The following is a 14996-nucleotide window of genomic DNA, read 5'->3' on the forward strand; positions in this document are numbered from 1 at the left end:
CATGCCATACGATGATAGACAGGGCACGTCGGCATTGAAGGTTGGGTCGTTCGGTGTTTGACGATCAGGACGCTAAGCGCCACAGACAACAGTGGCACTCGACAGTCAAAGCGATGGCGTCGGGCGCGGGATGTGGCTGACGTTGGATGTTGATGGACGGTACTAGATTGTAGTCTGGTCCGAAGGTGACGGCGATAGTTGTGGGTGAGCGTGTCGATGAACGAGTGGTGTGATGTAGGTTGTGGAAGGGATGAGAGACTTGTGGATCACCGGGATGTTCGGCCACGGCCCTTCAGCCAAGCCATGTAGGAAGGCCGATAATTTGAAAGGTTGCTCAAAGGGAGTATTTTCTGAGGTCCTCGCAAGGAACCTATTCTCAGATGCGAAGTTCAGTGGAGACTTCTGAAGTCAAAGTGCCCATGTCACAGCATCCTCAGAACAAGGCAAAAAAGAACAGACTCGTCCAATATGCATCCATAGTCATAGCTTGTAAACGTCACAGGTATACAGGGAAACCCAATAGCTAGAGCATCTCGAGGAACTGGCGTACGCCGGCCTCGTTCATCGCTCCGATGAATTGGTTGATTGGTTTTCCGTCTTTGAAGGCGACTACGGTGGGTAGGGAGCGGATCTGTGTAAAGAGAGATACGGGTGTTGGTGAGCGGGTCGAGTGGAAAGTTTGTTACAGGGGTAGATGAGATGAGAGGTGGCGGTGGCGCCACAATGGAGCATATGAGACGGAAGCAAACACAGAGGGGCAGACATAAATTGCAGAGGCGAATAATATATTGAAAGAATATGGATGATATGCAGTATAGGTATAGTGCAAAAACATTGATTACAATGCGAAGCAGGCCCATTCAAAACACGGACCGAACGACGAACCTGATACATCCCAGCCAATGAGGCCTCTTCGTCCGTGTTCACCGTGACCAGATCCAATGGAAGTCCAGTACCCGATTTTGTCGAAGCATCCGACGTGAGTTTCTCGAGGACAGGGGAAAGCATTTTGCACGGTGAGCACCAGCTGTGGCGCGAGGATGGGAGTGAGCATGACGTTCGTTCTTTCCGCTGCGGATTGTCAGAGCAGGAGATGGACAAACTCTGCGTAGAAGTCAACAAGGACGACACGGTCTTTGGTATGCGATGCAGAGGTGATTTTATCGAACACCTGAGGATTTATCAGTTCATTTCACCGAAGAGCAGAATTCAGTTGACAGCGCACCTCTTGGTTCGCGTTGAGGTAGTGCTCCTGCCTGCGCACAGAAGAGGAGAATGCTCGTGAGCTAGAGGACACAGCTCTACGAGATGTCGATGCTGCAAGTTGACGAAGGATAGACGAGGAAGACATGGTGGTGGTATAGGTTGAAGTCGTGTGGCACTCTGACTTCACTTTCTGGTTCGTGATGACGAAGAGCGGTGGACCGGGGGACGGACCAGGCAGGGTCCACGGCATCGGAGACCCTGGACGGTCTTGGCAATAATGCATAATTGGCGCGTCTCGAGGCAATTCGGCCGCTCTCCGTCCACCGTACCTTTCTTCCATCTTCTCGCGTTCCTGTTCTCGAAATGGTCGTTTCTGCGGCAGATGCGAACAAACAAGACAGCTCTGCCTTTCTGTCTTTGTGTTCTATCCAGACGACAACGATACATCTTTTTGGTCTTGTCAATGTCGGCGGCTAGTTTGCTCCACTGACCACAGCTTCGAGTTCTCTCAATTGTATCCTTGCGATAGAGAACACATCGCCAACTTCTCGTCTCCTTGACAAGTCTGACAACAAACACCAAAGGTTGTCGTACGCAGCAAATCAGCTGTCGTCGGAACAGGTCCACTTATGTACCATCTCCGTCAAATGTCTTTCCTTCTCGAGGAAAGATGAACGGGCATGATGGACGTTGTTGGGAAGAAACGCTAGCGCTTCCTGTCGTCAAGGTATCCGCCTTATCCCAGCCGTCTGCAAACAGTCGTGGAAAGTTTCTCCGTGGGTCTCCCCTGATTCGCTGGTGATGGCAGGCGGAAGCGAGGCAAGGGCTATATAAGCTTGCCGTGGGTGGTCAGTTACCCTTTGCTTCTGCCCCCTTCCCCACTCGAGCCCACTTCTTCCTTTGTTCACGAGCAGGGTGAGTATTTCTGTTCTCCTCCTCTCACCGTCGACCCTGTGCGCTGTGCAGTAGGTTGAACCTATCGAGATCTGTTCGCTAACGATGTTCTTTCCCTCTCTCGTCGCCCGTCTCTGTCCGTCCAGTCTCGCAAGCCCTAGTTACCTTCCTCTTACTACCACTTGAAGTTACACTCCTTGTTTTTCCTGCTCGTCCGATTTTGCAAGACCTTTCTTCGTCCTCAACCTTTTCACTCCACTTGAACGTTTTTGAACCTTTCTTTCGACGATCTTTTATATCAAAATGCGTTTCTCTATCACCGCCGCTGTTCTCTCTGCTCTCCCTCTCCTCGCCTCGGCCGCCAACCAGACCATCATGGTCGGTGCCAACAATGGCTTGACCTTCGACCCTCCTAGGTGCGTTTCTTTTTCTGCCTGCGATATTCTTGAGGCATTTTCGCTGACGGCGCTTCTTCTGTGTAGCGTCAACGCCAGCGTCGGCGACACCCTCACGTTCCAGTTCATGTCCAAGAACCACGTAAGCCTTTCCTCCATCTCTTCGCATCTACAGCACATCCCTCCTGTTCATTTGTTCTCCATGGCGCCCGTCGCTATTGCCATCTTTATCCTCCCGAGATCACCACCCCTTTGTGTTCCTTGACGCCTGATGCACGAGACATGATACTGATCATCATCATTCCACCATCTGATAATACAGACTCTCACACAATCCACCTTCGCTGCACCTTGCTCGAACATCTCCGCCTCCGGTATCGATTCCGGTTTCCAGGCCGTGGCCACCAACGCGACCTCCATCCCCTCGTTCTCGTTCACCGTGAACGACACCTCCGCGCCCATGTGGTTCTACTGTCGCCAGACTGGGTACGTACCACCACCACCACACTCTAAATCCATCCATCTCCCGCCACTTCCCTTCTTGACATCGACATCGGCGTGCTGACTGTGTGTTGTTTGTGACGTGAACAGCCACTGCGCAAAGGGAATGGTCTTCGCCGTTAACCCCACCGCCGCCAAATCCTTCGACGCCTTCCAACTCGCCGCGAACAGCACAGGCTCCACCGCCTCCACCTCCGCCTCCGCTTCTGGCTCGGCCGCATCCGCATCCAGCACGGCTGCCACGACCGCTGCCAACGGCGCGATGAGCCACGGCGTCCGGGCGGGCGCGGTACTGATGGGCTTGGGTGTCGTTGCTGGCTTGGTCCTCTAAGTTGTCTGTGGACTTTCTTGACTGGTGAACCTTCGCGAGGATTATGAGTTTTGTTTCGGTGATTCACACACACAACGCATTCTTTTTTGATATAACTTTCTTCGTCGTTTGATACGCTCTTCACGTTCATTTTCCCTGGTCGGACTGGTTATGGACATTGTTTTCAGGTCTTTCACTTTCACTCTCCTTTTTTTTCGAGCAGGGCAGGGTCCAGGGCGCGTGCGTCCGTTTTTGTGTTTCTTTGACTCTTTGGTAGTTTGTTTCCCCCGCGTACGGATACGGTAGCGACTGTGGCTTTGGTCCCCTTTGCAATGGAGGAATGTTGGGCTCGAATTTGGGGATTGTTGTGGATGTGTGAATGTGTGCGCGGATGGTAATTGGTGGTCATTCAGCCTGGGGGTTGAATGGACTTCACCCCATAAGTTATGGGCCTTTCACTGGGCCCTTGGATGCGGCACGGTCAAGTTCTCGCACTGTCGGAACAAACCTGTGGCAAACTCTACAACGAATGTCCCAGGTGGAGTAATCGAGCAAAGGTGCATCATGATTGTGCACACACACTGTGATGAACAGAGTAAGTACTGCAGTAGTTGTGGCTATGTTCATTGTCCGTTGTCAAACCGTATTACACGACGCCATCATCGCACCGACCTCCCGACCTAATACAGCATCGTCCGTCAGTCCATCCTTCCACCTTATTGCCCATTGTCCATTCTCACATGCCATACATATACCCTATGCTTTCCCGGAATGACCGCGACCATCCCTGACCTCAGCGACCACGAAATCTTCAGGCCAACCACGAATTTCCCCAACGATGGGATCCGGGAAGATTGTTTTGAAAAGATTCAAGGGAGGCCTCATGGTTCCTCACAGAAGCACTCTTCATCGCAATACGTCGCGATCCACCCCAACAAACTCACGGCGTCGCTGAACGCGTTCGTCCCGTCGGAGCAAGTGCAGTAGCCCATGATCGAGTCTAGTCATAAATCAGGTGAGCGCGAACGAATAACCATGGCGGGGAACGACGAAAAAATAGAATAGAAAGAGTTTGTGTGAGTGAGAGGAGGAAGTGAACGTACCATAACCACCAACAGTCAATCTTTCGGCTTCTGTACATGTTGAGTTGACGGTGATCGTTGATGCGACACTAGACGCTGAAGAGTATGTGGCGGTGGCGGATGATGTAGCGGCGGTGGACGTCGAGCTGGATGCTCCAGAGCATACTCTGTTTGTAGAAACAGGGGTTCAATTGGTTATAGCTTGGAGAAGGATACAGAGTGACTGTGCGATGAATAGATGGCAAACGCACGAAGTACACGCGTCGGTCCATTGCGCGCAAGATTCAGCGGTGGTCTCTGTGGCGTTGGGATAAACCTGAAGAAGGATAGTTCCCTTAGCAAGCGACTTGGACGCAAGGGCGATATACTGTATGTGTACATACCCCGACCCAGTGCGCGTCTGTACAATTCGTTTGTTGCGCAACGATGCGGGACACTGACACAGATAGGAGCACCAGAGAAGACAGCGAGGAACGAGTGGTGAGCATGACGACCAACAGATTCAGACACAGTTCGAACAAGCGAGCGAATTTCTTCAGAGTGAGCGGAGGCAAAATCAGGAGGGGGAAAATAGAGTGGGAAGTGCTTGCGGTGCGCAGGTCTTCTTATGTCGGAAAGCAGTAAGCGCAGTTGTTGGCGGTCGGGCACGGTTCAACTTTTGGGGTCGTGGTGGACAGCCTTTACTGCAATATGAACGTGTTAGAACAATGGAAAAGTCGGTTCATCCCTTGCCATCACCGTAAAGGCCTGGGCGGCAGTCGGGTGTTACCCATCGTGTAGACACGACAGCCTTCGACTTGTAGCGAGCAGTATTGCCGCTATGGTCTCTGGTGACTCCCAACCAGGACAACCTGTAGATGTTGCATAAAACAACAGATATTATTTAAGATCAGAGGACTCCGGGTTGAAGAGGCCATATCGCCACAGAAAGGATGAAAAGAACCAAGGATACGCGGCTGTATATAGGCTGTCGACTCGAGAGCAAAGCCGACCAGGATCAAAGGCGGCGCGAAGGCGGTTCAAAATAGGTTCAAACTCGTTCTGTGAAAGGGATCTGTGAGCATGGAGTGTCGATATCCCGAAACCTTTGCGGTCTTCTGAGGGCGCGTGGATGGGATGGTGAGTACAGGGCGCAGCGGGTGGTCCTGCCACTGCTCAACAGCTCATTCACGGTATACCTCCATGAAATTATCTTCTCTGCTCAGCTGATTGCAGAACAGCACCACAGTATGCGACGCGCTGAGTGTGAGCTCAAGGAGGTGAGGGTAGGAAATGGTGCCACCAAACGCCACGCACCCACGATCAGAATCAGCAATTTCCTAACATCTCGCGACCTGGTCCGTGCGCACACCTCGCCCAATAAATACCTCGCCCGCTACTTTCCTGATTCCTTACCACTCTGGCCTTTTGGCTTAGATCAAGTGTAGTATCTGTTCTTAATAGTTTAACCACTATTATGGGGGCACCGCCCCCATTATTGGTTATCTAATTTTTGCCGCCCTTGTTCGCCTGGGCTCTGCTTGCAACCCGGGTGGCGCGATGACCTTGCCGCTGCACTACTGGCTTGTGTCGTCGGGGGAATCCCTCTTTTTCTCTCTCTTTTGCTGTTCCTGGTGATCTTCGTCTATTGACGGAGACTTGGGAAAAGCAAATGATTGGAATTCGAGAGACTGGCTTGCGATTCTGTTTGTTTTGGGTCATTTTTTATGGAGTTGTCGAAGGGAAGGTCCTCCGGGTTCTCAGGGAGCTGGAGGGGGATGCACTCGAGTATGGTAGTCCTATGCTTGGTTGTCTTCTGGTCGAATTATTCATGTACGTGCCAGTGGTAATTTCAGTAAAATTGTGTTCATTTTTATGTCGGTACACAGCTGTGTGTTTTGATGCCATCTGCTCTGCGATTCAATAGTACTACAAAGGATCGAATACTTGAATCCAGGTCTGCCGTGTTTTCCGACCCGCAAGGTCCTCGAACTCCTGATTGTGTCTCGAAACCATTCGTATACCCAGTATGACTCGTTCATTGAGACGAAAAGACCAGAGCGGGAGCCCGTTTTGGGAACACCTCGGTGATCCGACGTCTAAAGGCAATCGTGGCGATGGGCGAGTTAGCTTTGAGGTATGAGCATCATTGTTGTTCGTCACAAGTCGACTTTACGGACTCAATATATGAACTCCACGTACAGTTTCGGACGGCACGGTGTACGGTAAGCTCCCCCACTCCGACAGCAGGTAAGGCGAGCTCACATACCTGTTCTCCAGTCGCTTATCCCACTTAGCATCCAGGGTTGAAGCCTTGTCTTATATTGCTGAACGCGCGAGGGACAGAGACCACTCGTCGGTCACTCTGGGACCTGTTCTCGACGAAGGTTGAACAGCCGTGTTCCGTCGTCCCTAATCCAGCTCAAGTTATCCCTTCATTTGAAACTTGCGTTGTTCCCCGTAGGATTCGCAGGCCTCAATAGCATGCTGCTCCAGTTCCACCCTTCGCCAACAGCTCTGACAAAAGGAAAAATACGACTACCAGCGATAAGAATACCAGCGGGAGTCGAACCTACTTTGGCCGGATGAAATGTGCAATACACAATAACCGTTCACGCGTATCCGACTACCTGACCCGTTCAGCCATAGTACCCTAACTCATGAACAGTGTCGAGCCTTGTATCCAGGTAGTAGTCACGGTAAGCTCATGATTTTTCATACGATGCAACTGATTACTTTTACGCGCAGGTTATTTTCCCACTCTAAAACTTGGACACGCACGGCACAACCTCGAGATTTTCCTTTATCTTGCCCCGCAGACTCATTTTGGGTTACGCGTATGTTTTCAATTTCGCGTGTCAAAAGTATGGAAGCTCCTACGCATCATAGGCAGCACTGGCGGGAGTCGAACCCGCCTGAACACCTTTGTTCTAAAGCAGTTCATGCTATATAAGTCACTCTAATGTGTCGCTTTGTCCGCTCAGCCACAGTGCCATGAGTACTAGTATAAGCGAATTCTTTCGTTCATACCGTGAGGCCTGAAAGCCTCACACATCCAGCTTGCAGCTCCGAGTTCGGGAGTAGCGCAGCGCTGAGCGGGCAGGAAAGAAGACGTCGGAGTTAGAAATAGTTCAACTTCCGATCTTGGTAGAACGTCGCCACATTCCCGCGTTTGCCAGCTTCCACTCTGCACACTGATCTCGGTTCAAATCGTTCGACGCTCATACATAGATATTTTTGCAGTCATAGTACACATCAAGTTCGGTAATCATGTCACGTCCGAGTACGTTCGTCCTCGACAAGAAGATTCAAGGCTTGCGGACTTCAGGGGCTACTGGTGGCGCTAAAGGGAAGAAATCTGGTAAGTGCCATCTACGCAACCATGACATGATTTCATTGTCAAATTACGACTGGCACTTTTACGCATTGTAGGACATATTTTGAAATCTCCGTTGAAGTCGACCCTTGGTCTCTTCACGAACGATGGGCCCAATCTTCGACGGAAGAAAGCGGCCGTTCTAAACGGCACGGTCAGCACTTCAACCGCTCACTCGAAACCTGGTCGTTTCAGTTTGCACGATGCGACTTTCTCTCGCTCGAGGGATGGCCACGCTGGTGGCGATGCTGCAAGAGATGCATTGGACGAGTTTCGCGGCTTGATGGAGGACCGCGACGAGCATCGTGATGCTGAGGTTCGCCTCAATGGAAACGAGGAGGATTCTGCCGAAGAAGAGGATTCTGAAGATTGGGATGTCGATACGACCTTTGCGAAGCTTCTAGAACAAGAGTACGCCCCATTTTCGACGGTTTCACAACGCATATATCCACCTTTCACTATACTGACATTATTGATCCTACCTATCCTACCGTCCAGGCAACCCACCGAAACCCCAGACCTTCATCTCACAGCTCTCACCGACATTGCGCTCCCTTCCGCTTTCGCCAACGCATCTTCGGCGTACCGTAAAGAGATCGTCGACACGCTCCTTCCTACTCTCCGGTCTATTAGCGATACACATGTGGCGTTTACTAAGGGTGGGAGGGACCTGAGACTGTCGGGTGTGGTGGTCGAGTTTGATGATGTGTGCAAGGAGTTTGAGGAGGGCGTTGGAGAGAGGGAGGAAATCATGGAGAGGGAGTTTGCGGAGGCTAAGGTGACTACTTACATATTTCTGAAAGCCGAGAGGTGGATATATGCGTAGGTCTGCGGGTCGCCGAGACGACGGGGTGCATATATGCGTTGTAAGGTGTAAAGAACGATTGAATTCGCCTTTTCTTTTTCCTCTTCGTTGTCGCCGTCGTCCTCGTCGTGCTGATTATCTGCTCCAGGTAAGAATGGACAGGTTATTCGAAGACCTCAGGAAGCGTTACAAACGCCGCGAGCAGATGGATAACGAATTTGCCGACTGGATATCCACCAAGGGTATGCCCTTCATTTCTTTCTCCGTATCCGGTGTCTTGTCCACCACTTCGTCTCACATCCACGGGCGTTTCTTCGCCCTCAATCCTTTCCTCCTAACGCGACTAACAATACTTCCTATTGTCTGATTGTTGTTCCTCAATCTGACTCAAAGCCGAGAACGCCCGTGCGCGAGTCAATTCACTCACGGAAGACCTGGAAGACCTGATCACCGTCATGAATAAGAAGAGCAACGCTTTGGACAAGAACGATGGGGGAGCGAAGAAAGCACAGGAGAAGATGTTGAAAGGGCTGTTGATGAAGATGTGAGGAGGCGACGTCTGCCTCAGTCTACGGTGACATGACTGGCTGTATCGACCGGTGTGCCGTCAATTCTCTTGAGCTTCTTGATACCTCGAAATTCTTTCTTGCACCCCTTTGCTCTTTTAGGCAACGAAGGATGGCATCGTTGCCCACATCTCTCCCTTTCCTGGTGTTCTCGCTATACCGCTATACTTTTCGTGCAGTGGCGGGTACTTACGAACATGAACACAACGTGACCTTGGCGTTATGCATAACGCACTGTTTTCAGGAGAAATATTTGACAGAACGGAGTGATCTAACTTCCAGCGCCATCTCGGATCCTGGGTCACACCGCAATGTGCCGAGAGGACGCAGGGGCACAGCTTCCGCTACGCATTGTAACTTCAACCTCTTCAAGTCTGCTAAATGTCCTCGCTTTTTTTCTCCTTTCAGGTCGCCATGCATAGTTGATTTGTGATCACGCTCATTTACAGGCTACTATGGACTCCCCATTCTCTACGAGATGTCCATCAGAACTATTGGTCGAATGCTTCTGCTTTTGCACGTCCTCAGAAGTCCTAGACTTAGATCCCGACTCAGCTCCCATTATTCTCACCCGCGTATGTCGTCGTTGGCGCGAAGTTTCCCTTGAGACGCCTCTGTTGTGGTCGCGTTTTGACTTGGGCAGATCGAATCTTGGACGAACGAAGGCACCAACAGAGTTGAATCCGCCCGCGTTACGTGTATTAGGACTGCACCTCGAGCGTTCAAGGAGCATGCCTCTTACGTTCTTTCTGCAAGATTCGACGCAAGCCTACGTTCCCTTATTATCTCGCCTTCTCAAAGAAAGGAACCGATGGTACGACATTTCTCCCCCTGGCCCATACAAACAATCCAACATCGTCGTCGGGACATCTGTGAACACCTTTCCCAAACTCCAGAGCCTTTAGATTCTTGACTGGCCGAACGATGCCAGCACCTCTCTGCGCTCTATCTTCAAGAACTCTCCAGACCTATTTTGTGTCGCTCTCAAGGTTCTTCTCATGTGCGATTGTCTCAAACTCATGCCTTCACTCTCGCGACTCGCAACACACAAAATCTGGAAAACGTCGAACATGACCGCCGCATGGAGACGAGAGACACACGACCCGCAACTATTCTCTCACATTGCACATCCTTCGAATCTCTCGTGATCTACTCAGTCACATACTCGAAAATCGTGTTCGAACCGGGCGCGTTGAAGGCCAGCAGGTCCAGCAGTTCGTACTGCATCCCCCCCGCTTCTTCTCCTTCCCCATCTCCGACCTCGATTTTCCTTCGATGTACGTCCGTACCCTCACCTTCCCCAACCTCACCGAACTTCAGATATCGCCCACAGACAGGCTCAAACTCCAACTCCCCGGACACCGTGAAGACATCATGGACTTCGTGCCAGTGCGGCGGCATGGGACGTTCGGAACCGTGCAGAGGTTGACGCTTGGATTACCTCCGTCTGCGGAGCTAGACTTCAGGTTGACAATAGCAGGACATTTCCAGAGCATCGTGGAGATTTACCTCGCGGATCTGGAGCCATATTTAACGCCTTGGCAAGGTTTCTGGGATGGTATCGTTCGCTATCCGTCTCAAAGGTGGTGCAAGAGGAACAGTAATGCATGGGCAGATTTCGTGGAAAGGCGGTGGGCAGGCTCTCAGGCTGCAGGTGTCGGTGATGTAGACCAGCTAGCTGGGGTAGGCTGTGATGATGGACGGCTGCAGTACCTTCGAATGGGGGTGGATGCGTACGGGTGCTTGAAGTTTGTCAACGAGACAGCGTTGGAAAGGATATAGCGATGTGTAGAGGAGGGCTTCGTCTTGGAGCCGGTTCATCCACGTATCTGGTTCCTTGGGGAGCGGTAGTTGGAGTTTGTATCAGCGCTGCCTAATTTGCTCTGTTTTCTTTTGGAATATCTTTCTTGAAACGCACGACCAAATGCCCTTCTGTTCGAGTGCCACCCGTCTTGCCACAACGCAAGATGCCGTGAGCACGACTTCGCGCTCGTCTGTGGCGCCATCGCGTCTAGCGAGTTCACAACGTTGACTGCAGAAATGACGAGTTTGTGCATTCCACCCTTGTTCACCGTCTCCCGTATACATCTCTTCGTCAACTTCTTCTCTGACCACGGGACGCACTAAGGAAGGTCTCTAAAAATACGTACAATATCGGCCGTCGTCGTAGGACGCGATGACGGAGGCCCGGGACGGTCTCACATTCCGAATTCCCTGAGGGCACGACGATAAGCCCGGTGCTGAACGTTATGTTTTCGACACCCACACTCTCACACGACCCCCACGGTTTTAAAGGCTAAAGCGTGTTTTAGCCTCGTGCTTCGCTCAGACCCGCCTCTTCGTCGTCTATCACAACATTGCAGTGAAATCTTGCAGGAGGTCTGAACGTGCTGGATAGTCGGACATGGCATCCGTAGGGTACCTCATCTATGCGGGCATTATGCCCTTGATCAAGATGTGAGTTGTTCAATTCGAATGGAATGCAGAGGGATTGGAGTTCAACATTGAAATTGCGTGCCAGGTTCTTCACGATTCTGTTTGGGTACATCCTGGCGAGGAAGGGCCTCTTTCCTCCAGCTGCGTCAAGAGGAGCATCGCAAGTGACGATGAATGTCGCCCTTCCGGCTCTGATCTTCTCGTCGATCGTACCAGCATTCACGCCTGTAAGTGGTTGACACTTTTGAACCGCGACGGACGAAATACTGAGCCTACTCCTTTCCAGTCGAACGTCTCCGCGATCGGACCTCTCGCCCTCGTAGCGGTCATTTACGTCCTCATCGGATTCACTTTTGGTATTCTCATCCGAGAGTTTTGTTACGTGCCGAGGAATTTCTGGCAGGGTTTAGTGGTGGCGACTGGTATGAGCAACTGGGGTAACTTGCGTGAGCATTCTTTCACTCGCATTCACATTGCACGAATATCAGTCTAATTCACATGGTATCACTGCATCAGCTACTGCTGTCGTTATCACCGTAACGGCTCAGGCGCCCTTCAACTCGTCAACTGACCCAGACCTTGGAGTGTCGTTTGTGGCCATTTTCATCATGGTATGTTCCTCTGCGTGGATGTCCGATAATCACCGCCTTAGCTTTGACATGTTCAGGTATACCACCTCGTATTTTGGGTTGCTGGAGCAGCAGCCTCGCTCGCTTGGGATTATGCTCCCGGAGTCCCGCAAGGCGAAGAGGCTGAAGTTCGACTTTGCTGGAAGCAGAAACCCATCGGTTCATGGATTTGTCGACGCATTCTACATCAACCTGTCCCACCTTTCGGTAAACCGCAACCTGAAGAGAAGACCAGTAAAAGTATTCGGTCGTATGATTACTCTGAGAAAGGAAAAGACCTGGAGAAAGCGACGCCTTCTTCCGCTGTAGAGGCACCGGTAGCTTCCACGAGCAACAATAACAAGAACGACATGATCCCCGAAAACCTCGATCAGGACCCGGATATCCAACTCGCGAGACGTACATCACATCTCTCCGCGGCGACGTCTTTCCGTTCACGTCGTCCATCCGCCGGCATCCTCCCACTTCCCAACCTCCACTCCGGTGCACCACCAAACGCGCCACCGCCTTCGCTCGCAGACACCTCGTCTTCTGTCGAGTCTCAATTAGATCGGCCATCACATTCACCATCGTTCTTGGAAAAGGTCAAGAGGGTCGTCAAACCGTTGACCACGGTGGTAACACCGATTACCCTCACATTAGCGATATCGCTGCCTATCGCGCTCGTTCCGGAGTTGAAAGCACTGTTCGTCGACGCCACAGCTTCAGGTGGCCCAGATTGGACAGGACCTGACGGACAACCGCCACTCGTCTTCGCCATCGAGACAGGTTAGTCTCTGACCCTCTGCTATCCTTCTCACTTTCCCTTTCCTCTGATAAAGGCAGGCGCCTTAATGACGGATTCGTTCTTCCACAGCGGAATTTGTCGGACAAATCACCGTACCCATGGCCCTGATCCTCCTCGGTGCCTCCTTTGCCCGCATGAAAATTCCACGACCTCTCTCTCGACTCCCAATCCCAGCCATGATCCTCTGTTCACTAGCGAAAATGGTGCTGCTGCCGGTCATCGGCGTGTTCATGGTGCAGGCGATGGTCAGGGGAGGGTTGATCCCCAAGAGCAGTATCGTTGAGATCTTTGTGGCGATGTTCTTGAGTGGGACGCCGAGTGCTGTCAAGTGAGTTCTTCTAGTCGTTTTTGGAATGATGGGTATGGTGGTGGGGGATAAGGATGCTGATGCTGCGGTCCTTTTTTGACAGTCAGTTGATTGTTTCGGCACTGTATTCACCAGACGGAGACACGGATACGTTGTCTGTATGTCGCCTCTTCAAAGTTGTATCTCCGTTCACCCTCATTGATCTATCGTACTCGTGGTTTTAGATGTTCCTTCTCGTCCAATGTAAGTTTTCCATCTGGGAAAACCGCAGGGAGTCGTAGTCCAATCTTCGTTCTGTGTGCCCTCAGAACTGGTGGATAATCAGCTGAGTGAGCGCAGGACGACGATGGGCTACGATTCCTTGACCAGCGATCATTTTCAATTCTTGTACTTGAAAGCTGACCCTCGATTCTCCATAGATGTCTTCATGTTTCTATCCTCTGCGTATGTGCCTTTGATCCTTAACCATCTCTACATGTTTCTCTTGCTTCCTCGCTAACATTGTTCATATATACAGTATCCTCACCGCTGTATCGCTATGGATCGTCGAGAAATAAACGAATCATGCCAGGCCAGACTGCCCGCCTGTTGGAGATATATATATTATAGACCGGGCACTCGACAAGTCCCCGACCGTGTGACGTGGCCAGATTAGAGGCCACGGTGCGGAATTGTGGGCTACATAGATGTCGCATGGGGTTACGCACCAAGGACGAGAGCGCTCCGCCACTTCCACGTCCTCGTTTCCTTCGAGTCGTACGAGCAACCTGTAGCTATAAACGAGCGCATTGCACTGCCGTATTGTTAGGACCGCGCTGCGAGCCGTCCCTTGTTGTCATCAATATGTATCGGACTTACAACTTGCATATAGCCCGGTTTGGGCTTCGAACTGCGGCTACACAGGAAGACGTGCCTTGAACAATGGGTGGTATAGGTTTGTGGCGTTACTCGTCGCCAATGCGCAGCTGTGGCCGGCACTCTAGAAAAGGTGATAATAATACCTCTACTAGCCTCGGGCTCGCAGCTGTCAGCTTCACCCGCTTATGCAAATATATCACCGTAAGTGGCTCGTTGGCTCGATTTGGGAGAGAGGATACTAGGCAAGTACACACTATACCCTGATATTCGTTCCGTATATCCTCGGCGTCATCAAAGTGTGTTAACCTCGCCTCGCTTCCGTGTCGTGGAGAGGAGATGGCACTGCCATTTGAGCTGTGGGGCTATATTTATGGTCCTGTTACGGTCGACAGCGTCTACTTACTTCACACTTCTGTCATCATAGGCCCCACCAACACCTTCACCAAGATCTCACCTTGTTTCAGACAAGTTACAACCCTCAGGAGTATCGACCGCGAGGCTGACTTGAACCCAGATTGACACCGAGACTTCTCGTTAACCTAATTTTCAACGACACGATGGAAGTCGTCGCCGCCATCGGTCTTTTCCAACCTACATTTTCCATGGCCTGGGGCACCTTGCGCACACTCTCCAGCATCTATAGCAACGTCAAGAACCGGCGATCGCAACTATGCTGCTTGCTGGAGCGTTGTAATAAGCTATTGAATGAGTTGGAAGGACTCTCGGCCAGGGAGAGTAGCAATGCGGTGCAGATTGAGCACAACCTCGACTTCGTTGTGAGGTAGGTACATCGAGAGAATGTATGCTGGTAGGCAATCGCTGACAATATTATTGAATCATTTTTATCATGATAGGGCCATCGAGA

The 14996-nt window shown here is 51.3% G+C and overlaps 6 protein-coding genes and 1 non-coding gene across 7 annotated transcripts; 5 read left to right on the forward strand and 2 right to left on the reverse strand.

Moving 5' to 3' along the window:
* Positions 1 to 523: 523 nt before the first annotated feature.
* Positions 524 to 1351, reverse strand: STEHIDRAFT_153445 (thioredoxin-like protein; the record flags this gene model as incomplete). Its single annotated transcript, XM_007300698.1, has 4 exons — positions 524 to 631; positions 886 to 1027; positions 1104 to 1171; positions 1226 to 1351. 4 exons carry the CDS (start codon positions 1349 to 1351, stop codon positions 524 to 526), a joined length of 444 nt encoding a protein of 147 aa, XP_007300760.1.
* Positions 1352 to 1659: 308 nt separating this feature from the next.
* On the forward strand, positions 1660 to 3327 carry STEHIDRAFT_91995 (Cupredoxin; the record flags this gene model as incomplete). The annotated part of the gene is made up of 5 exons (XM_007300699.1): positions 1660 to 2121; positions 2247 to 2516; positions 2583 to 2637; positions 2818 to 2981; positions 3087 to 3327. Exons 2-5 carry the CDS (start codon positions 2404 to 2406, stop codon positions 3325 to 3327), a joined length of 573 nt encoding a protein of 190 aa, XP_007300761.1. The 5' UTR covers positions 1660 to 2121; positions 2247 to 2403.
* Positions 3328 to 3934: 607 nt separating this feature from the next.
* Positions 3935 to 4831, forward strand: STEHIDRAFT_118769 (uncharacterized protein). Its single transcript, XM_007300700.1, has 4 exons — positions 3935 to 4306; positions 4410 to 4555; positions 4640 to 4704; positions 4772 to 4831. Exon 1 carries the CDS (start codon positions 4078 to 4080, stop codon positions 4291 to 4293), a length of 216 nt encoding a protein of 71 aa, XP_007300762.1. The 5' UTR covers positions 3935 to 4077; the 3' UTR covers positions 4294 to 4306; positions 4410 to 4555; positions 4640 to 4704; positions 4772 to 4831.
* Positions 4832 to 7257: 2426 nt separating this feature from the next.
* On the reverse strand, positions 7258 to 7361 carry STEHIDRAFT_t103. The gene has a single exon. It is a non-coding gene; the product is annotated as a tRNA-Ser (tRNA).
* Positions 7362 to 7566: 205 nt separating this feature from the next.
* On the forward strand, positions 7567 to 9096 carry STEHIDRAFT_165979 (uncharacterized protein; the record flags this gene model as incomplete). The annotated part of the gene is made up of 5 exons (XM_007300701.1): positions 7567 to 7728; positions 7800 to 8154; positions 8242 to 8521; positions 8697 to 8790; positions 8942 to 9096. The coding sequence occupies exons 1-5, from the start codon at positions 7638 to 7640 to the stop codon at positions 9094 to 9096; spliced, it is 975 nt and encodes a 324-aa protein (XP_007300763.1). The 5' UTR covers positions 7567 to 7637.
* A 1293-nt stretch (positions 9097 to 10389) lies between these two features.
* STEHIDRAFT_153448 (uncharacterized protein) lies at positions 10390 to 10896 on the forward strand (the record flags this gene model as incomplete). The annotated part of the gene is made up of 1 exon (XM_007300702.1): positions 10390 to 10896. One exon carries the CDS (start codon positions 10390 to 10392, stop codon positions 10894 to 10896), a length of 507 nt encoding a protein of 168 aa, XP_007300764.1.
* Positions 10897 to 11284: 388 nt separating this feature from the next.
* STEHIDRAFT_91999 (uncharacterized protein) lies at positions 11285 to 14134 on the forward strand. The gene is made up of 11 exons (XM_007300703.1): positions 11285 to 11571; positions 11636 to 11777; positions 11837 to 11996; positions 12067 to 12161; positions 12218 to 12373; positions 12446 to 12947; positions 13036 to 13294; positions 13377 to 13431; positions 13498 to 13516; positions 13693 to 13717; positions 13791 to 14134. Exons 1-11 carry the CDS (start codon positions 11519 to 11521, stop codon positions 13828 to 13830), a joined length of 1506 nt encoding a protein of 501 aa, XP_007300765.1. The 5' UTR covers positions 11285 to 11518; the 3' UTR covers positions 13831 to 14134.
* Positions 14135 to 14996: the final 862 nt, after the last annotated feature.

The sequence above is a fragment of the Stereum hirsutum genome (assembly GCF_000264905.1).
Source record: "Stereum hirsutum FP-91666 SS1 unplaced genomic scaffold STEHIscaffold_3, whole genome shotgun sequence".
Classification (NCBI taxonomy): Eukaryota; Fungi; Basidiomycota; class Agaricomycetes; order Russulales; family Stereaceae; genus Stereum; species Stereum hirsutum.